Genomic DNA, 22,544 nt, shown 5'->3' on the forward strand with positions numbered 1-22,544 from the left:
CACGCGACGCGTTCCTTCCCCAGAGAACCGGCGTTCACTCGCGATTGTCAGTTTCCCGCTTTCGACTAAGCCTTGCCATTGTCACATACCTCACATAATATCCTCAAAACTACATCATGGTTCGCGGCATAGAAGGAAACGAAATGTCGACACCTCGCCCCTCACAAAAAAAACAGCCCCCATCTGGCTCGCAACAAAAGTCTATTTTAGGATTTTTCCAGAAGAAGTCGACCAATTCACCCAGTCCCGCACCATCTGCATTGACACCGACAAAGAAAACGCCCACATCTACGCTATCCATGAGAGCGTTCAGTAGGCCCTTAACATCCATCACACCCATCCCGAGTAGCGACGCACCTGAACCCTCGAGCCCAATACGGCAGGAGCACTCGACTTTGGGAAAGAATAAGGAGAATGGTCTGCTCTCACTCGGAAAGTCTCGAAACGCGGAAGCTGATTATATCTTGCCAGAGGTTACAGACGTCGCTTTCAGTAGTCCATCGCGCAAGGTACGTCTGAATACGCATGTTGCAATGTGACAACTTTCGCTCATGCCCTGGCTTAGGCTAGAAAAGGTGTCAAATATGCCGAATCTGATGATGAAGATGACGACGATATTCTGGGACCGATTGCCAACAACTCAAGGGGAAGAACTCAAAAGCGTCGGAAAGTGAGCATACAGGACGACTCAGACGACGAGTTTGGTCTCGACGCTGCTACCCAACAGGCTATGGTAGACGATGGTACGTTTTCGAGAATCTGTCATTGAGTGTTGTCAAATTTGTCCTGTGTGAGGACTAACTCTTCGCAGATGTAGACGATTTTGTTGTCCCAGACGATTCTGATGAGGAAGAAGTCGTTTCGAAAAAGCGCAAGCGACCGTCATCGACTAAGCCCAGCAACAAGGCCGTTCCGACATCTTCTCCGCCCATCATAGCTGATGACGATGCCGACGACGACATGGCAATGACCGGAACCTCCACCGCGCAGCAATGGACGTACGATCCGGAGAATCCCATGCAGCCTAAGCCTCGTCCAGCCACCACCAAGAAGAGCGCAAGCAAGAAGATGAAGGAGAGACCGTCTGCATCCGAACCAGAAACGAGATACTCATGGCTAGCGCATATGCAGGACGCTGACCGTAATCCGGCTGATCATCCCGACTACGACCCTCGCACACTCTACATCCCACCAGGAGCATGGGCCAAATTTTCGCCCTTTGAGAAACAATACTGGGAAATCAAGAGCAAGTTCTGGGACTCGATCGTTTTCTTCAAGAAGGGCAAGTTTTACGAACTATACGAGAAGGATGCCTCCGTTGGTCATCAGCTCTTTGACCTCAAGCTAACTGATCGAGTCAATATGAGAATGGTTGGCGTGCCAGAGGCGTCGTTGGACATGTGGGCGAATCAATTCGTTGCCAAAGGATATAAAGTTGCTAGAGTCGATCAGATGGAGTCTGCTCTTGCCAAGGAGATGCGCGAACGTGATGGAAACAGTGACAAGAAGAAGACTCCCAAGAAAGAAGACAAGGTCATTCGACGCGAGCTGGCCGCAGTCCTGACGTCTGGCACCCTTGTCGACACTGGCATGCTGCAAGGTGACATGGCGACCTACTGCATGGCCATCAAGGAAATCGACCGTGACAATCTACCTGCCTTCGGCGTCGCGTTCGTCGATACAGCCACTGCCCAATTCCAGCTCTGCGAGTTCACCGACGACATCGACATGACCAAGTTCGAAACTCTCATCGCGCAGATGCGCCCGGGCGAGTTACTTATTGAGAAGTCATGTCTCTCTGCGAAAGCATTGCGCATTTTGAAGAACAATACTGGACCCAATACTCTCTGGAATTCACTGAAGCCGACGAAAGAATTCTGGTCTGCTGACACTACCATGCGTGAGGTGGAGGCCAGCGGATATTATCAGTCTCCAACAGAAGACAACATAGAAGCTTGGCCGCCTGTTCTTCGCGAAGCACGTGAGCAGGAGCTGGTCATGTCGGCTTTCGGCGCACTATTGCAGTACCTCCGTACCCTGAAGATCGAGCGCGACTTGGTCACTCTCGGTAACTTCCAATGGTACGATCCAATTCGAAAAGCTACGAACTTAGTGCTCGATGGGCAGAGCTTGATCAATCTGGAGATCTTCGCCAACACTTTCGACGGATCAACCGAGGGAACATTGTTTGCCATGTTAAATCGATGTATCACGCCGTTCGGCAAGCGACTACTCCGGCAATGGGTGTGCCATCCGCTTGCAGATGCAAAGAAAATCAACGCACGTCTCGACGCAGTAGATACGCTGAATGCTGACTCTGCAATCATTGACAACTTCAGCTCATCGCTCAGTAAGTTGCCGGACCTCGAACGCCTCATCTCTCGTGTGCATGCCAAACGTTGCAAGGCTCAAGACTTTCTTAGAGTGCTTGAGGGCTTCGAAACGATTGAGTACACTATCAGTCTTCTCAAGCAGTTTGGAGATGGCGAGGGGGTTATCGGACAACTCATCTCCTCCATGCCCGACCTGGCCAACGTTCTATCAAAGTGGAAATCAGCCTTCAATCGCGAGACTGCAAAGGCGGACGGCATTTTGGTACCTGAGCTCGGCGTGGAAGAGGACTTTGACGAAAGCCATGAGGTGATCAAGGAGTGCGAAGCCAATCTTGACGTTTTGTTGAAGAAAGCGCGGAAAGACCTAGGTTCAAACGCCGTCATTTACAGAGACAACGGAAAAGAGATTTACCAGTTTGAAGTTCCGAAGAAGATCAAGGTGCCTAGCAACTGGGATCAAACATCAGCCACGGCCAAGGTCACCCGTTACTACTCACCCGAACTGCGGAAGCTTGTTCGAGCTCTGCAGGAGGCCCAGGAAACACATGGTCAGATCACTCGAGAAGTGGCCACTCGCTTCTGCGAAAGGTTCGATGAAGACTACCAGGTATGGCTCGCTGCCATCAAGGTCATCGCCCAGCTTGATTGTCTCATCAGTCTAGCAAAGACATCTGCCTCACTTGGTGAACCCAGCTGCCGACCGAAGTTCTCCGAAGGCAACCGCACTGTCGTCAACTTCGAAGAGCTCCGTCACCCGTGTATGCTCAATACCGTTGATGACTTCATCCCTAATGATATCAGGCTAGGTGGCGATTCAGCAAACATCAGCCTTCTCACTGGTGCCAACGCAGCCGGCAAATCGACTATTCTACGAATGACGTGCATTGCAGTCATCCTCGCTCAAGTCGGTTGTTACCTGCCTTGCATTTCCGCGACACTCACGCCGGTCGATCGCATTATGTCGCGTCTCGGCGCCAACGACAATATTTTCGCCGCACAGTCAACCTTCTTCGTCGAGCTGTCGGAAACGCAGAAGATTCTTTCTGAGGCAACACCTCGCTCTCTCGTCATCCTTGATGAACTCGGTCGCGGTACGTCGTCCTACGACGGTGTCGCAGTTGCGCAGGCTGTGCTGCACGATATCAGCTCACGAGTCGGCTGCGTCGGCTTCTTCGCAACACATTACCGCTCGTTGGCTAAGGAGTTTGAATACCATCCCGAAGTCGAGAACAAGCGAATGCGAATTCACGTTGACGATGCGTCTAAATCCATCACCTTCCTGTACAAGCTCGAAGAGGGTGTTGCTGAGGGAAGTTTCGGTATGCATTGTGCGGCTATGTGTGGTATTCCGAAGAAGATTATTGAGAATGCGGAGAAGGCAGCGAGAGAGTGGGAGCACACGTCTCGTCTCGGTGAGAGAATGGAGGTCAACAAAGAGGAGGGCGGCGTGTACGTGCCTTTGGGCATGCAGAGTGATGTTGCGTGGACGCTTCGCGAGGGCTTGGAGGGTGTGGGCGACCGTGCCCTCGATGTGTTGCTAGAAGCTATTGCGGCGTTGTAAATGTTTGTTGTGAGAAGTCGTTTTACACAGGAGTGCATGTGTGGCTGCTAGAGTTGAAGCTTTTGGAGTCTATGGTTATAGATGGACGGCGATATATTCCTAGATACGGTGTTCATGGTGGATGGGGGAGGAGTACTCGGTCTTTAATATTGGTGCTTTCATACGCAACGCGCAGCAATCATGTCATGCTACATAGCAATACATCTTTTTTATTCGAAATTCTGCATGACTATCCGCAGTGTGTGTTTTCAATATCCGGTTAGTAATCTAAACTCAGTGTCCGGATCTACCTCAACCAGTCCTTGAATACCTGGAATAGACGCCGATATGCACAATAAACGAAGTGGAAGTGTGTTATTCTAGCATCGAACTGCTTAGAGTCCAGCAAACATGAACAAAAGGAACCCAGCCCTAGACCATGACATGTCGCGACGATAGAGCCATCAAAGATCCGCAAGTCCACACCAAACCTCAGACATTTTCGCCCAAAAGGCCTACTCCGGAATTTCAACCATATAGATGATGACCCACAAGCCCGTCGGAGAGCTTCTCATGATGACCACATGTATACACATCCAAGTCCCCTACTCCAGCTCCCCGAACGTACCACCAAACCCTCCGACGCCCACCTGTGCAAAGTCCTCGACCTGGCCCCAAAACTGACCCTCGAGTGCCAAATCCTGCACCTCCTCCTTCTTGACCTTCGGGACGACGAACTCCTCATCCACATCATCACCATCATAGTCATGCGCAGCCTTTTTCTTCTTCTTGCTAGGCGTGTCCGCTGCGCCGTTGTCAGCAGCACCGCGCTTCTTCTTCCTGCCTGACGTCGACGTCGATGCTGGCGTTGCCTTGCTGCGTCCCGGACCGCCGGTCTTCTTGGGCGTCGCGGGACCGTTGCTGGACAGCGACTCGCCGAGCAGCTTGATCTTGCGCTTGATGTTGCCGAAGGTCACGCTGGCGGAACCAGTGGTGTAGCCGGTTAGGCTGGCGAGCTTGGTCATGTCGATCTGGGGTGTTGTTAGTGGGGTGGGGGGGCGTGAAGAGGTAAGGTAGGAAGTACCTTGGGCTGGGACTCCATGCACTGCCATGCCAGGGCGAGGACTTCCATTTCGCGTGGGGAGAGGGTGATGTCTTTGTTGGTTGCCATTTTTGTTGCTGATTTTGTAGGTGTTGTTGTAATTGGTGGGGTGTGAGAGCGCGTGTGGCTGTTGTGGAAAGAGGATCGTTGGATCGTTGCTGTGGGAATGGAGAGCGGAGAGGTGATGGGAGAGGGAAAGTCGAAAGTTGAGAGCAAGTGATCAATTTAAGCCCCACAGGGACAGCGAAAGAGGGGTAGAATTGGTAGTGAAGGTGGGCTTTTTGGACTTTTACTATCACCGTGAAGGATGATAAGATAAGTTGAAGAAGAAGATAAGAATTTATTCCCACTCTCTTTTTCAAAACTAGGCTGTTCTTGTAGAATAGTAAGAGCATACAAGTGAGAATTTTGAGACCAGCCTTGGTCCAAATGATTCAATCATATGCAGTCTGTTGCCGGGCTTACTTGAAGATGCGCAGGATGGAGTTTGCGGAGTGAAAGATGCTGTGATCGACAACATGATCTTTACGGAGATGCTACCCTTACCTACTTTCAAAAAGCCGCAGAGCTAGTCAAGATTACTTAGTAAAGAAACTGTGAGTACAATAGGATGGATCATAGGAGAAAAACGATGGTCGATATGACACGATGCGGTGTGGAACGAAAGAGAGGTACACATACTGGTAGGGTATCGTATGTTATACATGTTAACTATGCTATGTAGATTTCCCTCGCCATTTGTCATATCCGAGTGACTTCCTTGCCTTGCAGCTCGGGTCTTTCCACGTCCAACTCATCTCTCAATGCAGCATACAATGAATCTCCAACGATGATCGAAAGCCCCAAACTCCACACCAGTGTGATCGCATAGAAGAAGTTGGCGTTGCCCGAGCCGGCGTAGACCCAAAGATGATAGAAAATCGGACCCAGGAACGATGCATATAGTACAGACGCTGACGCCAAAAAGGTATAGCGCATCACTGTGATGTTGTCAGCCGGATGTCTAGGTACAATCTTGTGCTTGATATGAGCTTACGTGGAAAAAGGTGCCGGAACAAAGGAACCAGAGACAGGTACAGGGCAGCATCTGCTATGCTAGGATATGGCGTGAAAATGGCGAAGATGCCTGTCAATGTGCATGCCACATACAGGGGCTGCTTATGGAGACGAATAGTGAGACCTGGCATGTAAGACGCCGCGTGCAGCCAAAAGACGCCTAGGAAGAACTCGCGGAATGAATCGAACATTTCGATGAAGAAGTACCACCAAAGGCCAACGTTTGGTGTAAGATCTGGAAGTAGAAGACGCACTCCATAGGTTGCTGCCAGAAAATCCCAGGAGCCCGTGATGGCAGCTGAAGCAGAAAGCAGTGCACCGATCGTAGCGACCAAGCCCAGAGCGTGGATGATTGTGAAAGACCAGACGCTGGGAGTCGACTTCGTCTTCATTGCGCGAGCATCATACAAGAGGACCAACAGTGGTGGGAACAGAAGTACCGGATGCATAGACAGGTAAGCTGCGAATGATATTGCGAGGACGAAGGTAGTGCTGGCTCCTTGAGACGCCTTGGCCATGGCTGTGAGTATGAATAAGTTGCTAAGGGATGAAGTCGATCGCGCAATGCAAGTCGCAACGGTGAAAGGGTTGAAAAGGAAGCTAGCAAACATCAGCACAACACTCTGCCTGTATGTCATCAGTCGTACCCTGCGGCAATAGCAACGCTGCTCCATCTGAGGTCCTTGCGCGAGGATGCAAACAATCGCGTCACAGCTGCCTGTCCACTCTGGGCTACCTGGGCCAACGCATTCGCGCTCAGCAGATCCACGAGGGTATACAGCAGGTTTGTGGCTAAAGGGGAATGCGACGGGTTTGGCAGTAGCGAGAAGAGTGGCAGAAGGAGGGGTGCCTGGTGGTACACGCCGCCGTCGTAGGGAGAGACATTGTGCGTGTAGAGGAACACGCCCTCTTGTACTGGACCAGGGTCAGTATGGGAGCATTTCAAGTGCGATCACATGCTACATACACCTCTTGAAGCTTGTTACCGGCGTAGAGACCTCGACACGGCCAGCAAGAAGGGCGGGCAATGAGGGAAAGAAGGTGAAGAAGAGCAGACGTACTGCCGCAGCAGCTCCGAAGAGGAGGGCCTTTTGCTTGTCGACGGGCATTGCACTGCTATGAAGACGCCAATTCCATCCCCATAGCGAAGACGCCTATGGAAGCACTCGTGTCGTCTGTCAACCTGATGGTGGACCCTTTGCCAAGGCATGTGCAGGGATGGCGGCCGGCTATTCGTCGGCTGAACCGTCGCATCTCGAACTTTTTTGTCCCGCAAAGTTCGTCCAACTGCTCCCACAGCATCTCGAAGCACGACAACACTCACAATGGCCGGTCGCTCCAAGAAAAAGGGTGAGTTCATGTTCTATGGTATCTATACGAAATACTGATCAAATAATAGGCACCTCTGGTGCGGCGAAAAACTACATCACGCGTACGCGAGCGGTAAAGAAGCTGCAGATTTCTCTCCCAGACTTCAGACGACTATGCATCTTCAAGGGTATTTACCCACGTGAGCCACGCAACAAGAAGAAGGTCTCGAAGGGATCCACCGCCGCGACTACCTTCTACTACACCAAGGACATCCAATACCTTCTCCATGAGCCGCTTCTCGCAAAGTTCCGCGAGCACAAGGCTGTCGCAAAGAAGATTGGCCGCGCGCTGGGCCGTGGCGAGGCCGGCGATGCTGCGCGCCTTGAGAAGAACCTCATGCCCAAGGTCAAGCTCGATCACATCATCAAGGAGCGATACCCAACGTTCGTAGACGCCCTGCGCGACCTCGACGATGCTCTCTCCATGCTGTTCCTCTTCGCGAACCTGCCATCCAGCGAGCATATTCCTGCCAAGACGATTGCTCTCTGCCAGCGTCTTACCCGCGAGTTCGAACACTACGTGATCACCTCCCACGCTCTGCGCAAGTCTTTCCTGTCCATCAAGGGCATTTACTATCAGGCAACAATCCAGGGCCAGGACATTCTGTGGCTGGTCCCCTATCGGTTCGTCCAGCGAACTGGTGGAGACATCGACTTCAGGATAATGGGCACTTTCGTCGAATTCTACACGACTCTACTCGGCTTTGTCAACTACCGCCTGTACACGTCGATAGGATTCGTATACCCCCCCAAGTTCAACGCCAAGACCGACGAGCAAGGTGGCGAGTTGGCTGCTTTCCAGTTGGAGGGCAAGGGCATCGCTACAAATGGCGCAACTAATGGCGACATCGAGGACGCGGAGATCAACCCCGAGGCGCAGGCGATAGCAGACAGAATCGCTGCTATGTCGGACGCCGAGGATGACGAGGAAGCAGCAGCTGTTGCTGACCTCACCTTGGAAGATGACGAAGAAGAGGCCACCGAGGGCATCGACAAGTTTGAGCCAACAGCCCCGGACGCTGACGTTCTACCTCAACCGCAAGCTAGCAGCGCCGAAATTGCGTCTCTGTTCGAACCTTTCACCTTCTACTTGTCTCGCGAGACACCCAGAGCTTCGCTCGAGTTCATCTTGAAGGCTTTTGGTTGCAAGAGAGTAGGGTGGGATGGTATCCTGGGTGAGGGTGCATTCACAACAAACGAATCTGACCCCGCGATCACACATCAGATTGTCGATCGCCCATCGCTCTCAAACGGTGAATCAGCGCCCAATGCGCCGGAGACTGAGCAAGGTAGTGCTGCCGCTCCGAAAGCTCAGTGGCCTCGGTCAACCATGCCTGGCCGAACGTATGTCCAACCGCAATGGGTTTGGGACTGCGTTAACCAGAGTAAATTGCTTCGCCCAGACCTCTACGCGCCTGGTGCTGAGCTTCCACCTCACCTGAGCCCATGGGTGAAGCCCAAGAAGGGAGAGTACGACCCGAAGCTGCCTCTGGAGGCGCAGCAGCCAGAGGGCGAGGCAGAAGCTTTCGAGGACGAAGGTGATGAGGAGGAGATGGCTGATGTCAACGATGAAGACGATATGGATGCCATCGTCGACCGTGCAGGTTCTGTCGAGGTTGGAGAAGGCATGGACGTTGCCGAGACCGACTCAGAGGACGATGACGACAGCGGCTCAGACGCCGATGTTCCCGCAGAAGATTTTGACGGCTTCGAGTCTGATGCAGAGTCTGATATCTCAGAAGGAGAGGCTGCTCGTCTACAGCACCAGCGCGAGCTCGAAGCTGAGGCTACTGGAACGACACTCGAGAAGGAGAAGCCCACCAAGAAGGCTCAGAATGCGGCTATTCGCAAGAAGGCTGACAAGCAGAGGCGCCAGGAGGAGGAGGAGCGTGATAGGCAGAAGATGATGCTTTCAAACAAGAAGCGCAAGCTGCTCAAGCGCATTGAATACGGCGAGAACAAGCGCGACACTGAGGCTGAGGTGCTCAGGAGGAAGCGTGCGAAGATCGAGAAGGCCAAGGCTGCGGCAGAGGCTTTGTAGAGCATATCAAAAGTGCGTGGGCTGGCGTTTGGGCGGGTTGGTGTTTAGGGTACTAGGTTACTACCTTGGTGCCATATGTAGTCCTTTTTGTTCCTGAAATGACAATCTGATTCTAAATATGCGCTCTTTTTCTGTATTCTGACACTGACTCTACGATGTTGAAGTCCGCTCTTGCGACAAGCAGCAAGCCGTAAGTGAGATTGCTATCTTGACAAACAACACCGCCACAACAACACGTTCACATAGCCGAAGAAGAGCGCAGCAGATGATAAAGGGGATATTAGAGTTCTTACCCATGTTCATGTAAAATTGATCTACGTTATTCTATCTATCTACTACCGTTAGTCCCATGTCACTGGCTTTCAGCTTGACACAAGCGGCCGAGGTTGTTTTGCTGCGCCGCATGCACGGACCCGTAGATTCCACCACAATCCATGTCAAACATCTTACCGCAACGGCTCTAGTCCCCGAAATGATCGGACGTTGATTACTCTTGGCCTCATGCCGATTGGATATATCAACCCCTGTCCCGAGAGTTGTCTGGCATCCCTCACCCATCGCTGCTTTCAAACACCAAATCCTCTCCCTTTGTTCAAACCAACAACGTTTCCGGTATAGAACTATGCTTTCAGCGTTTACTTGCAAGTCGATGGAACCGTTACATCCATCTCCGAAGTCAGTTCATACTATGTGCCATGTACAGACTAAAGGGACTATGGAAATGTCAAGATGCCCGTTTCAGCGTCTCTCCGTTCGAAGGCCCGATAGCGTGCCACTTCCGGGGTCTTTCATGCACACTACGAAAGGGGCCGCAGAGGCCATATATCGTTCAAAGCGAGACAATAATGTCACTTATAAGATACTGCGGACAACACTCTTTCTAATCAACCGTCACTTTCCTTGAATCCAAGTTACCACAGTCTTCTCTACTTCTCATCCAAGTCCCTCGTTTCAAGATGAAGACTGCTGCTATCTGGACGGCGTGTGTGTTGTCCTCCGTCGCTGCTTTTCCTTTGGCTAGTGAACAGGAGGCGGATGTCCATGCCTGGAAAGCGCCTGGGTCGACTGATCGTAAGATACACTGTTGCTCTGCTCTTGAATATCAGTTGCTGACAAAAGATTGCCAGGCCGCTCTCCCTGCCCAATGGTTAACACCTTAGCCAACCACGGCTATCTCCCGCGCAACGGTGTCAATGTCTCCATGGCCGACCTCATAGTTGGTCTGGGAGATGGCGTCCACCTCGCCGAAGCAGCGACCAGGCTCGTCGGCGCAAAGGCCCTGACTGCATCCACGACCGGCAACTCCTCGACTTTCAATCTCGATGACATCAACAAGCACGGCAGTACGTCGCCTCCTTTCTTCAAACCCTTTCACCATGATAGAAACGGCATGTTAACAGCAACCATAGTCATCGAGCACGACGGCAGTCTGTCCCGCGCCGACATCTTCACTGGCGACAACTACCACTTCAAGCCCGCGATCTGGGCACACACAAGCTCCTACTTCAACGAGTCCACCATTCCCATTAGCACCGCTGCAACGGCCCGCAAGGCACGTCTCGCAGCCGCCCAGGCAGTGAACCCTGAGTGGAACTTCACCGCGACGGATGCCCAGAACTCGATGATTGAGACGGCGCTGTACCTTAGCGTTATGGCCAACGGGACGACGGGCGCAGCTATCACGGGTGTGAAGAAGTGGGTTAACGTGCTGTTCAGGGAGGAGAGGCTGCCGATCAAGGAGGGGTGGACAAGGCCTGAGAGTGAGATTACGGTCGCGGGGCTGTTGCAGCTTGTGGGGTTGATCGCGGCGGCGTCTGCGTAAAGTCGTTGTATAAAGACTAGTTCCTAATTCGTTGTATGTGTGGGGATGTGACATTTGAAATATGGGAGGATATGGGGCAATTTATATATCAGAACCATGATACTGAATACATCCTTGGAGATCTGATTGGAAAGCGTGTTGCCATCTTGTTTTTTATCTCGCTTATATGCGTTTTTGTGACCGTGGAGTATTGTGTTGCTGTGTCAAAGAATCGAAAATAATTCGCGCGGAGACCCCTCTTGCTTTGATCGTACGCCCGCCCGTCCGCCCCGCTCCGCTCCACATCCGCCACGAACCATCGCGCCCTCGTCGCATGCAAAAACAACCAGACTGCATCCCATGCCGACCTCTAAATGCCACCGTTCTGCGCAATAACAATGCCCTCACGAGTGTGGCGCAGGGCGTGCAAAGCAAGGGTTCAGATTCAGACTCATCACATCGGAATGAGTCAACGGATGTCAAACTATTGATATGAAGATCCTTTCCACCCTTCTTTCGACACAATATTTTTCTTCTCCTCACATCCACTTCACCATGCGCTAAATCCACGTCTCTCCACTCGATTGTAGACGAAAGACCAGCTTCGACATGGCTACGTAGGAGATCTCGGCCCGCCACCCGGCATACGCATTGTCTTTTCGACGACGTCCAGAAACCACCATGTCTTAATATGATGTGAACGAACTTCAAATATACAGAGTTCAGACTCTACAGAAGATCATGTACGTGGAAATATATTATTCTTCTCAGTCCGTCTTCTGAATTTTGCGCAAAGACACGCAACAAACAACACCTCTAACACATACCATACAGAATTCCGCGGACAAAAGAATGCTTCCACGAACGTCACAAGAAAACCCCGTATTTTGCACGAAAAAGAGCAGAGAGGGGGAAAAAAATCTCATCCTCGCGCCTTCCTAACTTGAACCTGTCAAGTGCCGATCCGGTGCCGAATACCTAGCCTACGGCCAGGCCAAAGAAAAAAAAAGCCCACATGAGAAAATTTCGGTGCATTATATTTTCTGTTGCGTCGACGCAGAATCGAGAGGTATTGGGTCTTGGAGGGTGATGCTTTTGGGGGGCGTTGCTGACCATGTGCAAGCTTTTGTGTCTTCGAGTCGAGAGCGCAAAGGTGCCGTGACGTGGAATCACGTGAGTTTGCGTTCACTGCCGTTCCCGTTGTATTTGTCGTGGGTGTTGGGCGCACGATAGATACTCGGTTGTGGTCACTCACCGTGCTTGCGGCTGGCGGCTTGTGTAGCTTCGCATACGCTCTCTTGTTGTTGGGTTCCTCATCAACATCGACGTCGACGTGTACACATTCGTGGTAGCAACTGGTATCTGGAACCGATAAACGCACAAAAGGGGTACCTATATCTCGCTACCAGCATCTCCGTGTCCGACGCCCTTACTCGACCCATCACCTCCACCTCCACACCCCAACAACATCAAAATGGAATGTCCACCGCCACAACTACTCTTCCCCGCCCTACCCCCCGAACTCCGCAATGAAGTCTACACGCACCTCTCCACAGGCTCTCCCTCGACGCCCCCAACCACCGCCGGCATCCCCCTGCAGCTTAAAACCCACGTCTGCAAGCACACGCGCGTGCAAATCAGCGCCGTGCACCACGGCTGCGCAGCTCTACTCGCCCTCCCCGTGCAGGAAGCGCGCGAGTACAGCGCACACCTCCTCTCGCAGGTGGAGCTGCGCATCGGGATTGTGTTCAGGGGGCGGGGCCAGACGTTTGTGCAAAGCGACTGGGACGCGCGGATGGCGGCGCATTTGAAAAAGTTGGCCAAGCGGTATCGGTGGCTGGAGAAGGTTGCTAGGTACGAGGTTCATGTGTTATGGGATGCGGCGGATGGGGTGCTGCGGAGTAAGGGGGGGAAGAGAACTGTGGGGGGCGTTGTGAGGGGGATGGTGAGGACGGTTACGGGACTTAAGGGTGGGGATGTGAGGGGGAGGAGGGGCGATTTGAGGGTTTGTCTGAGGGTTGAGGATTGGATTGCGGTTGAGCGTGCACGGTCGGGGGTGAGCCTTGGGCTGGGAGATTTTCTTGTGGAAGAGCAGGGGTGGGATGGGCAGCGGAGGGAGGTGTGGATGGAGTCTCGTTCGGAGAAAATCAACGAGGCTGGCTGTGGAGAGTTTGTACCGGTCCCATCTGAGAATAGGGAAGAGAAAGCATTGCTGGTTGCTGAAGGAGAGTCGGTAGACTGGATGAGTCTGGGAAAGGCGAAGTTGGTGATGAGGAAAGATGTTGAGCCGGGGAATTCGGTTGAGGTGACCCTTGGAGACACAAGTGACGAGAGAGGCGCAGATACTAGTGTTGTTCTGCGAGCGCTCGTAGAGGAGTGCATGGGGAGAGGGTGATGTTCAAACATGTCAAAATTCAAAAGATCATACCATGCTTCGTCAGATCAGCAGACGAACATATATCATACTCATATCTACATCTTATCCGCCATGCCATTACTCCCCATCCAAACCATCATCTGCTCGATACTCTTCTGCATAGCATCCGTCGCCTTCTCAATGAGCCCCGTCAATGGGCCCGTCTCGCGCATAACGCTCAGGAAATCCTCATTAAACGCATCATTAATATTGCACTTCGCCACGCCACACTCAATGCATTCCCTGATGAGCTTCTCGCCAAACCACTTCTTCCCTGCGCCATGCAGCACCAGATTCACCCGCCCCCCAACCTTCTCATGCACGCGCTTCAGCCGCTCATAATCGAGCTGCGGCCCCTTCGGTCCATAATTACCATGCACGTTCCCAAACGCCGGCGCCAGCCAGTGAATGCCCGTCGCAACAAAGTCCTCCGCCTGCTCGGGCGTGGTGAGAATAGCCTGCAAGCCCAGATCCGCGAGGTCACCGACGCCGTCCTCGCCGCCATCGATCCTGCCGGGTTCGGCCTCGGTCACGATACCGCGCTCATTGCAGTAGCGCACCAGCTCGCGCGTCTTCTCAAGGTTATCGTCGTAGTGGCTCATATCGACCATGATGCCGTCGAAGCCGCGCTCGAAGCTGGCCGCGCGCTTCACCATGGCGGGTGTCTGCGCGTGGTCCATGTGCAGGGCTACGGGCACGCTGGCCTTGTCTGCTGCCTCGCGGGCGGCGCGCACGAGGATGCCATCTGCGTACTCGACGGCCCACGGGAAGAGTTGGATGATTAGGGGCGCGCGTTGGGCTTCGGCGGCGCGCACAGAGGCTAGGATGCCTTCGACGTTGTAGCAACAGGTTGCACAGATGGCGTATTTGTTGGCGGCGGCGTGGGCGACAATCTTGACGGCTTTATTTTGGGAGAGGTCGGGCGCCATGATGGGTAAGTAGTGTTTGATTGAGGGTATTTTTGGAAGGAGGAGGGGGAAGTGAGGGGTGAGGTTTGGGAGGATGTGGTCGTCGACTGGTTGTTCCGAAGGCTTTCCGAATCCTGGTGTGGGGCGTCGGCAACGGCTGCGAGGCTTCAACGGCGAAATGGCCGACTGCTCGGTGCAATCGCCGCCTGCATGGTAGACACTGAAGGATCCAAACGTCAGAGTTGAGCTGTGTGGACGAGTTTTGAGTATTTGGGTGGATTTCACTTTCCCGCGGCGAGTGACGACGTGATGGACATGACAGGTCGTTGCAAGACCTCGGTGTTTGAATCGGCCATGCTGTTGCCGCGGCGTCTGATAGCGCTGTAGGTGGAAGAAGTCTTACGGCTTCAAAGGCAAGACGCTCACTTCGCAGATCTGGAAACTGAATAGTTTTTATGACACTGTAAGCTACATTTCAAGTCTCACGACGTGTTCTATCTCGACATAGCCATGGCAACAAAATTGAAGAAGAAACATGAATCAATTCAGCCAAGTACATAGATGCCACTCCTCGCTCAATCCTCACTCTCATCACCACCATCCATGTCGAGAATGACCCGGATCCCCTCCACCGACAGCGCAGCCTTCTCCTCCATAGCAATCGACACCGCGCAGGCCACGGCATTCTTAATCTGCCGCCCATTGAGTTTCAACGCCGCCAGCTGCTCATAATCCTTCTCACTGATCCCCGCCGTCGAAACAGCCGCCGGAACACTGCCAATGCAGTTCTTCCAGATCGCCGAGCGCGACGCCACATCCAAGTCGCCATAGTGAAGCTTGAAGTGTATACGGCTATCAAACGCCGCATCAATCGTGCGCTTGCGATTCGTCGTCATAATCAACACGCCCTGGAAATACTCGAGGCGGCGCAGAAACACGCTGACGAGTGCGTTGCGCTCGAGATCCAGGCCGTCACGCTCTTGTAGGAAAACGTCTGCCTCGTCAATAAGCAGCACGCACCCCCACTGCCGTGTGACCTCCAACACCATGTCCAGCTTCTTCTCCACGTCCACGACGTGCGTGCCTAATTCGCCCGCACTCAGCATGTACAGCGGGCGCCTGGAGACCTCGGAGATGACTTCCGCCGTGAGTGTTTTGCCGACGCCCGGGTTGCCGCTCAAGAGGCCGACGAGGCCTTTGCCCTTGCCGCTCACCATGTCGTCGAACGTCTCGGCGCCGTTGCGGTGCGATTTAACGAGCGAGTGGATGAGGTTGCGTTTCCGCGGGTCCATGACTAGCTTGGAGAAGGCGTTGGAGTTCCATACTACGGGGTTGAGGTGGCTGATGGCGAAAAGACACCATTTCTTGTGGCGGAAGGCGAAGCCGCCGACGAAGTGGTTGCAGTATGTGTAATCTGCATCGCTGAGGCTGAGTGCGCTGAGTTCGGTTTCGACGGTTGGTCGGAGTAGGTCCGTGTACTCGTTTAGCTGCACGAGGGATGCGGAATCAAGCATGATGCGGCCGGATACCTGGTATTGGAGTCAGCACGTCTGGATAGGGTCGAGTACGTTCCGTCACTTACGTGTATGATCACCTTCTTGTACTCGTTGTCCACTACAAGGCCGCGGTTCTCGGTCACTGCAGCGCCAACATACTCTTGATATGTACCATGGGGAGCATTCAACAACTCCACATAGCGCTTACCACGCATATTCAGCTCGCTTCGAATGCTCTCCTGCTCCGGGTGGTGGGCGAGCGGGAAGCAGTTGAGGTTGTACACCTTTTTCGCGCCCTCAAACTGCCAGATGCGCATGCTCGTCTCCGCCCATCCCATCTTCTCTCCATCGTGAGAGATCAACCGCAGTTCGAGGTCGAAAAAGCGCACCCCATTGCTACACCCGTAGTCCCCTTTGTGCAGTTTCAAGACCTGGTGTGCTCGCAAGAGATTGCTTTTGGTGTAGACTGTCGTCTTCGCTGGGAACAGCGTCCAGAGGAGGCTGAATGTGATTTCATTTTGCAAAGCCATGCAATCCAGAGTCTCTAGGGTAGTTGAGAAGTGCTCTGCGACAAATTGGACGGCGACACCCAGTTCGTCTATCAGAGCTTTGTTTGGAGATGCTTTTGTTTCTTCGGCTTTGATGCGGTCGCTGAGCCCTTGACGAGCGTGGAACAGCAGCTCTGGGCTGACCTGTCAAACAGTGTTAACTATGCGATTCCCATAGCGTATGAGCTCAACTTACCACAGGCGGAGACTCATTCAGAGTCAGTCCTTCTACACCCTCGAAGATCTCCGACAAAGCATCTTTGAGCAGCGTAGATTTGACATCAATCTCGGTGCCCGTGGGAAAGCCTTTATCGCAGATGATCCGTCGTACTTTGAGGACTACATGTGATATTTGACCAGGCTTCTCCTGTTCGACACGCGATGTAGGAGTCGGAACAAAGTAAGTCTGTCGCTTCTTCTTGCTGTAGAGCTGGTCAAGCCGTTGGATTCGTTCCTTGGTTTGTGCATCGCCCTTGCCTTTACCCTTGCCCTTTGCTTTGCTTTGGGGTTTGTTCACAACTTGACTCTTGTCTCCGTTGGTCGACTTCTCGTCAATTGCGGCAACGTCGTTGTCTGCGTGAGGAGCCATGGTGTTGAGGATGTAGTGTTGAAGTAAAAGGATGAATATGAATGATAATCTCTTGGTGCCCTGAGCGACCTTTAAACAATTGCAGTACAAGCTGAATGAATCATTCTGACGCTGACATGGACGCCTAATATTAAGAGCCGTAGTACTCTTTCAGGTACTGGGCGTCAGCATTCTCACCAATCTTACAGGCAGCAGTCTCAAGCCCCAAGTAGAGGCATAAACATGCATTAACTCTTGGTGGCGCAGCACCGGTGGTGAGGCTGAAGGGCGGCAGGAGTGTATTGTCAAAGCCGCGGCACATGGGTAGAGGGCTGCACACCGCCCTTCTGCCAATCATCCATTGTGTTTTGGTCGATTTCTAAACTAGACCTCAGCCCCAGTTGTCAATCAATCTGTAAAGTGGATGTGCATCTGCCTGACGCACAGCCCCCCAAAAGTGGACCTTCCCGTTCCAGATCTCGCTTGCTGATCCTGACTTTACTTCCAACGAACTTGATCGCCGTTCTCGACGAAGTGTAAAAGCGAGAAATAAGCTGCGTTACCAATAAATTTACAAATATTTATACTAAGCGTATACTGCCAGGAATGTAGGCAAAACACTCCTACGCTGATTGGAGATGGAGTTGTCAACTGTCGCAAAATTTCGCTGCACCTCAGTTCCTGGCGTTACAATCAACCAATCAACCGAGAGCGCCAGTCCGTTCGTGCCGTTTCATTACAGAGTACTCGATTGACTAAACCATCCGGATCAAAAGGGGTCTGTTTGCCAAAAGTCAAGGTTCGTCGAAGCTCCCTGGCCCAAAAACGTCTCGTCGAATCCGAACCCATAGCTCCCTATCAAATCATACTGTGTAGCATTAGTAGTATTCAAAACCGAAGAGTATGATTAAACGTACCATGTTGTACCCATTCACACCTTCCACACCTCCATAATCTACAGTAGCAGTGGAGCTTGGTGGATCTAAAGCTTGTGCGCTGACAGCTTCCACGGGCGGAAGCACACTTGTTGCAACATTATTTGGCGTCCCCACATCATCAAGGCGCTTCAAAAGGTCGTTGATCCCATGAACAATATGTCTCGTGAGGTGTTTCTCGTTCAGATTCTCTGCCACCTTTGCCAAAAAACTCACAGATCTTCGCGATAGAGAAAGGACTTGGGTTATGTTGAAGTTGAGTCCCAATCCAACCGGTTCGGTAGCCCACTCAGGTGATGATGCTTGCGCCATTCCACCCCAAGTTTTCGCCATCTTGAGCAGGAATGTGGCGCAGAAGGCGACCATGGTGTGCGTGAAGATGGGGACTGCAGTCATCGCTCGTCGTAGGTCAGGCTCCTCGAAGATGAGGGTTAGAGTGCTGGTGGCTGCAGAAATGGCAATGTTGGCGGCCTCACGGCGGTCGTAAGAAAGAGATTCGGACATGGCGGCACTGGGTGGTGGGAGAGCTCGTAGTGCGAGCGAGTTCAGCTGGAAACGTGCGAAATGATAGTAGAGAACCACACCTTTCGATGGGTAGGAACCTATGACTGCACTATCGGCAGATCGTGCTTGCCATGCCAATCTCCATTGCTCGATGGCGAAATTGAACAGCCGGAGTTGCTGGAAGTCAGATTCCGTCAGTGGTTGTTCGGGGTCACTTCCGTATGCGATGTAGGCCTCTGTCAGTATCTTGAATAGAGTGACTTGGGCGCCCAACCTGATATCACCCGGCTGCGTCTTTGGGCTGTCAAGAAAATATTCTATGTTCTTGATCGCAACGTCTTCGTGAATTATGGGCGGCCTGCCATAGGCGATGCTGAACTGATGTTCGCATACGTATAACGCGTACCACAACCGAACGTGGTCTCGCTGGTCTTCGTGTCCCCGCATTAGTTTTTGAAACGATTGATGCATGTTCATCTCGACGGCATTTCTCACAGCAATCCCAGAGAGCTTCCAACTCAAGTTCGACAGGTAGAATGCAGCAAGAGCCAACGCTCGAATATCGTCGAGGTTCTGCGGTCGAGAGAGACAGGCACTGTAGGTCAAGGACACAAATATGTTGTAACATCTCTGCAGCGTGTCGTCGCGACCAGGTGTATGCAATGCCGCTATGGTGAGGACAGCAGCCGTGAGAAGTGTAGAATGGCGACGGACGGCTTCCAAAGAGTCGTAGGGAAACAACACACCCGCCCAGAGATAGAGGTGGATATCATGCATGTACCGATTAAAGAGTTCTTCAGCCTCGGCCTGAGGCACAAGACCTTGTGCGATGAAATCCTCTTCCACAGGATTTGATTTCGATTTCAACCGGGCGCTGCTTCGAAGATTGCGAATCCTGGTGAGGTCGTACAAACTCCGCATAGGCGCTATAACTAAACCAGACTCATCGCCAGAGTCGCGTTCAGTAGAATTGTCCCTGGTCATGTCCATTGGAGGGACGACCATGGTGGCGCACCCATTCTCAGAGACAACGTTGACTGGGCTGACGTTCATCGTCTGCCCTGACGTAGGAAATGGTGATATTTCTGCAGAGCTGTCAAGCTCCTCGAGCTTGTTATGGCGAAGGAGGCGCTGTACCGCAGAGCGAAGCTGCGCCAACTCAACGGCCGCATCTGCTTTCCATCTGCACACGACTGTCAGATCACACATCTTGGCGACTAGGAATACGGAAACTCACGTAGCATCTTCATCTAGCAGACGTTGATTCAAGTTGTAAGGGACACAATCATTTCCGCTACGTAAGCATTTTGCGCATTTCAGCTCGTTGGGCACTTGCTCGCACTTTATCTTGTGCCTCTTGCATTCTGCACCTGATCAGACAGTGAGTAAAGACGCATTACAGAACCCAGTGTCTTCCACCTACACGCTCTGATGCGGGGTGGGCGAGGCGCAGACCGTCTCCCATCTTGGTGGTCCACGTCTTCGCTCGGACGCTTCTGCGGTTGTGACATTTCCAACCATCTGGCATCCATAGACGATCGTTGCGGATCATCGGTAGTTAGGTGGGTTGCGTCAAGGCGCAATGCGGAGACAGAGAACGCTTGTGCCATATTAATTAAAAAGTAGAACCTTTATCTTTAATCTTGGCAGTTTTGTATTTTTTGCCTACCTTATTGCAGCTAAAGCCTAATAGACTTCTTAACATCATTCTCTGACGCGTAAATTACCTCGGGTAGCGCACAATCTCCCCACAAGTCCTGCGTAATCATCACGGTGTGTGATATATCACGTGGCTGCCAGGCTGGAACCAGGATTCTGGACTAAGCCTTACGCGGCTTAGAGATCACAATACTTACTGTTGTGGGCAATGGAAGTACTGTCTGCCACCCTCAAGTTGCAGGGAAATGTTGACCGAATCATAGTAAAGCCATACGACCTTTGACCGCGAAGACACGTAGCACAGATAGCGACCTCCGCCGCCGCCGATCGACGCGTCCAATGAGCCTGCCACCAAAGCGCGCTATTCACCCCATTCTCCAGCCTGTGCTGTCCTCCCTCTGCGCAAACGTGCTTCTCCGTAGATAAACTCCTACGAGTTTCAAACTTGGTACCCAAGCGGATTTAGCTTCGTTATCGCCACCAACCTATCCCACCACGTTACATACTTCAATGACACCACCGTCCCGAAGCATCCCGCCGCAACACACGAAGAGCGCATCGTAAAAACCGCATCCGCACGCGGTCCGCAACCCACGCTCTGCATAATCTTATCACACTCCGCCAGTATATACAGTGTGCAAGATCTCCTCCATGGACACGACCAGGACTAAGAGCCCTCGCATTCAACCGCGATTCAGAACGAAGGCACTACAGATTCTCGTGCTGACAGTCACCAAGCTAGCAACCCAAAGATTTATCAGCAAGCTCTTCACGCGATCTAGCGGCACCATACTCTATCTTAATTTCTGTATCAAATTTGGAGACTCCGTAACCCTCCAGGAAGCAGATACACTTCAATTCATCGCACGGCATACCTCTGTTCCTGTACCAAAGGTTTATCATGCTTTCATACACCATGGCAGGACCTATATACTTATGGAACGGATTCGTGGCGAGACTATTGCGAAGAGGTGGCGTTCGCTTTCGGCTACGTCAAAGTCATTAATTTTCAGCCACCTTAAACGAATGGTAGAAGAACTCCGGTCTATACCTTGCCAGGCCGATGGCGTATCTAATGTAGACGGTGGTCCAATACACGATTATCGGCTTCCTCAAACGTCCTCCTGGGGACCTTTCGACACTGTATCCGACTTCCACTTGGCCCTCAGGAATAACGTGACTCTCAAGTCTCTCGACTTGCAAAGTCACAATTCACTGAGTCCTGCTGTTATATCAGATGTAAAGCAACTCGTTACGTTCCATGAGTCTGTGGTACGCCCACCGGTCCTCACGCACGGTGATCTGAGCAGCCTTAATATACTCATCCGCGATGACACAGTAGTTGGTATCATTGACTGGGATACCGCGGGGTGGATGCCTTACTACTGGGAGTACACAACGGCATGGCATGCAAATCCTCAAAATCAGTTCTGGCAGAATGAAGTGTGTAACTTTTTAGATCCACAGGAAGAAGAATTGAGTATGGAGAAAGTTAGGCGTACGTATTTTGGGGATATATAATTGCCCTGTTATTTCCTTCAAGCAACCGTTTCTTTCTTCTCTAATGCATCCCACGTCGGTACCTTCCCTACATCAAACTGCCCTTGTCCGTCAAATCGATGTTTAGCGGCCTTCTCTGCAACATACCACATGGCAGTGTCTCTCACAAATTTCCAGTCGGTACGAGAGCTCCCTAGCGCCTTTCCGTCATGAGCAGCCAAGCTGAGGGCCTCTTGAATCCAGGAAACGCAATTCCAACTTTCATATCCGGCATGCCCTGCACGTATGGGAGTCTTCGCAAAAGCCTCCGCGAGTCGTGCTCCATCGGTAACCTTGCCAATCATGATCCGGACGAGAATGGCAGAAGTCGGTTGCAGAGATACCGCGCGATCCTCGTACACCCAGACACTCTTAAAGACTCCAGCAGCGGCTTGCATAGACTCCTTCGCATGACAGCGTCTTCCAGTCACGTTGTTTGCTTCGACCTTCGGGCCAATAAGGAATGCCCAGTGATACCTGTTGGGCTTTAGCTGTGTCCACGCCTTGAGCGAAAGATACCTACTTGTCTTCCCCGCCGGGCATTTTGGGAGCTCCGCTACGAGCGTAAAGAGCAACGTACAATCGATCCTTGTCAGATGGCATTCTCGAAGAGTGCTCGGCCTTTTCTTTGACATTTTCTTCAATATCGACATTTGTCCTCAATATATAGAGGTTCCGGAGCCTCACTACTTTATCGATGCGCCCTTGGTCGCTGTTTCATGCGTGCT

The 22,544-nt window shown here is 52.2% G+C and overlaps 11 protein-coding genes across 11 annotated transcripts; 5 read left to right on the forward strand and 6 right to left on the reverse strand.

Moving 5' to 3' along the window:
- The first annotated feature begins 39 nt into the window (after positions 1-39).
- P153DRAFT_334658 (DNA mismatch repair protein Msh6) lies at positions 40-4,096 on the forward strand. Its single transcript, XM_033665624.1, has 4 exons — positions 40-417; positions 472-509; positions 566-743; positions 812-4,096. The coding sequence occupies exons 1-4, from the start codon at positions 117-119 to the stop codon at positions 3,892-3,894; spliced, it is 3,600 nt and encodes a 1,199-aa protein (XP_033526492.1). The 5' UTR covers positions 40-116; the 3' UTR covers positions 3,895-4,096.
- A 141-nt stretch (positions 4,097-4,237) lies between these two features.
- Positions 4,238-5,268, reverse strand: P153DRAFT_184310 (uncharacterized protein). The gene is made up of 2 exons (XM_033662393.1): positions 4,958-5,268; positions 4,238-4,904 (listed from the first exon to the last, which is right to left on the reverse strand). Exons 1-2 carry the CDS (start codon positions 5,042-5,044, stop codon positions 4,479-4,481), a joined length of 513 nt encoding a protein of 170 aa, XP_033526493.1. The 5' UTR covers positions 5,045-5,268; the 3' UTR covers positions 4,238-4,478.
- A 75-nt stretch (positions 5,269-5,343) lies between these two features.
- On the reverse strand, positions 5,344-7,198 carry P153DRAFT_334659 (PIG-U-domain-containing protein). The gene is made up of 5 exons (XM_033665625.1): positions 6,999-7,198; positions 6,679-6,946; positions 6,012-6,631; positions 5,657-5,955; positions 5,344-5,543 (listed from the first exon to the last, which is right to left on the reverse strand). The coding sequence occupies exons 1-4, from the start codon at positions 7,138-7,140 to the stop codon at positions 5,717-5,719; spliced, it is 1,269 nt and encodes a 422-aa protein (XP_033526494.1). The 5' UTR covers positions 7,141-7,198; the 3' UTR covers positions 5,344-5,543; positions 5,657-5,716.
- Positions 7,199-7,325: 127 nt separating this feature from the next.
- On the forward strand, positions 7,326-9,553 carry P153DRAFT_394281 (uncharacterized protein). The gene is made up of 2 exons (XM_033671300.1): positions 7,326-7,381; positions 7,431-9,553. Exons 1-2 carry the CDS (start codon positions 7,357-7,359, stop codon positions 9,440-9,442), a joined length of 2,037 nt encoding a protein of 678 aa, XP_033526495.1. The 5' UTR covers positions 7,326-7,356; the 3' UTR covers positions 9,443-9,553.
- Positions 9,554-10,002: 449 nt separating this feature from the next.
- P153DRAFT_364542 (Cloroperoxidase) lies at positions 10,003-11,366 on the forward strand. Its single transcript, XM_033667628.1, has 3 exons — positions 10,003-10,513; positions 10,570-10,785; positions 10,852-11,366. Exons 1-3 carry the CDS (start codon positions 10,399-10,401, stop codon positions 11,262-11,264), a joined length of 744 nt encoding a protein of 247 aa, XP_033526496.1. The 5' UTR covers positions 10,003-10,398; the 3' UTR covers positions 11,265-11,366.
- Positions 11,367-12,228: 862 nt separating this feature from the next.
- On the forward strand, positions 12,229-13,677 carry P153DRAFT_184429 (uncharacterized protein). Its single transcript, XM_033662396.1, has 2 exons — positions 12,229-12,312; positions 12,367-13,677. Exon 2 carries the CDS (start codon positions 12,718-12,720, stop codon positions 13,636-13,638), a length of 921 nt encoding a protein of 306 aa, XP_033526497.1. The 5' UTR covers positions 12,229-12,312; positions 12,367-12,717; the 3' UTR covers positions 13,639-13,677.
- On the reverse strand, positions 13,668-14,857 carry P153DRAFT_364545 (aldolase). Its single transcript, XM_033667629.1, has one exon. The coding sequence runs from the start codon at positions 14,586-14,588 to the stop codon at positions 13,716-13,718; it is 873 nt and encodes a 290-aa protein (XP_033526498.1). The 5' UTR covers positions 14,589-14,857; the 3' UTR covers positions 13,668-13,715.
- A 160-nt stretch (positions 14,858-15,017) lies between these two features.
- P153DRAFT_364546 (P-loop containing nucleoside triphosphate hydrolase protein) lies at positions 15,018-17,402 on the reverse strand. Its single transcript, XM_033667630.1, has 3 exons — positions 16,808-17,402; positions 16,150-16,755; positions 15,018-16,096 (listed from the first exon to the last, which is right to left on the reverse strand). The coding sequence occupies exons 1-3, from the start codon at positions 17,198-17,200 to the stop codon at positions 15,143-15,145; spliced, it is 1,953 nt and encodes a 650-aa protein (XP_033526499.1). The 5' UTR covers positions 17,201-17,402; the 3' UTR covers positions 15,018-15,142.
- Positions 17,403-17,948: 546 nt separating this feature from the next.
- Positions 17,949-20,129, reverse strand: P153DRAFT_284906 (fungal-specific transcription factor-like protein; the record flags this gene model as incomplete). The annotated part of the gene is made up of 4 exons (XM_033663353.1): positions 17,949-18,047; positions 18,097-19,801; positions 19,856-19,988; positions 20,042-20,129. 4 exons carry the CDS (start codon positions 20,127-20,129, stop codon positions 17,949-17,951), a joined length of 2,025 nt encoding a protein of 674 aa, XP_033526500.1.
- Positions 20,130-20,928: 799 nt separating this feature from the next.
- On the forward strand, positions 20,929-21,798 carry P153DRAFT_284626 (kinase-like protein; the record flags this gene model as incomplete). Its single annotated transcript, XM_033663336.1, has 2 exons — positions 20,929-21,464; positions 21,498-21,798. The coding sequence occupies 2 exons, from the start codon at positions 20,929-20,931 to the stop codon at positions 21,796-21,798; spliced, it is 837 nt and encodes a 278-aa protein (XP_033526501.1).
- P153DRAFT_421144 (uncharacterized protein) lies at positions 21,756-22,419 on the reverse strand (the record flags this gene model as incomplete). The annotated part of the gene is made up of 2 exons (XM_033672291.1): positions 21,756-22,293; positions 22,340-22,419. The coding sequence occupies 2 exons, from the start codon at positions 22,417-22,419 to the stop codon at positions 21,816-21,818; spliced, it is 558 nt and encodes a 185-aa protein (XP_033526502.1). The 3' UTR covers positions 21,756-21,815.
- Positions 22,420-22,544: the final 125 nt, after the last annotated feature.

This window comes from Dothidotthia symphoricarpi, assembly GCF_010015815.1.
Source record: "Dothidotthia symphoricarpi CBS 119687 unplaced genomic scaffold P153scaffold_5, whole genome shotgun sequence".
NCBI lineage: Eukaryota > Fungi > Ascomycota > Dothideomycetes > Pleosporales > Dothidotthiaceae > Dothidotthia > Dothidotthia symphoricarpi.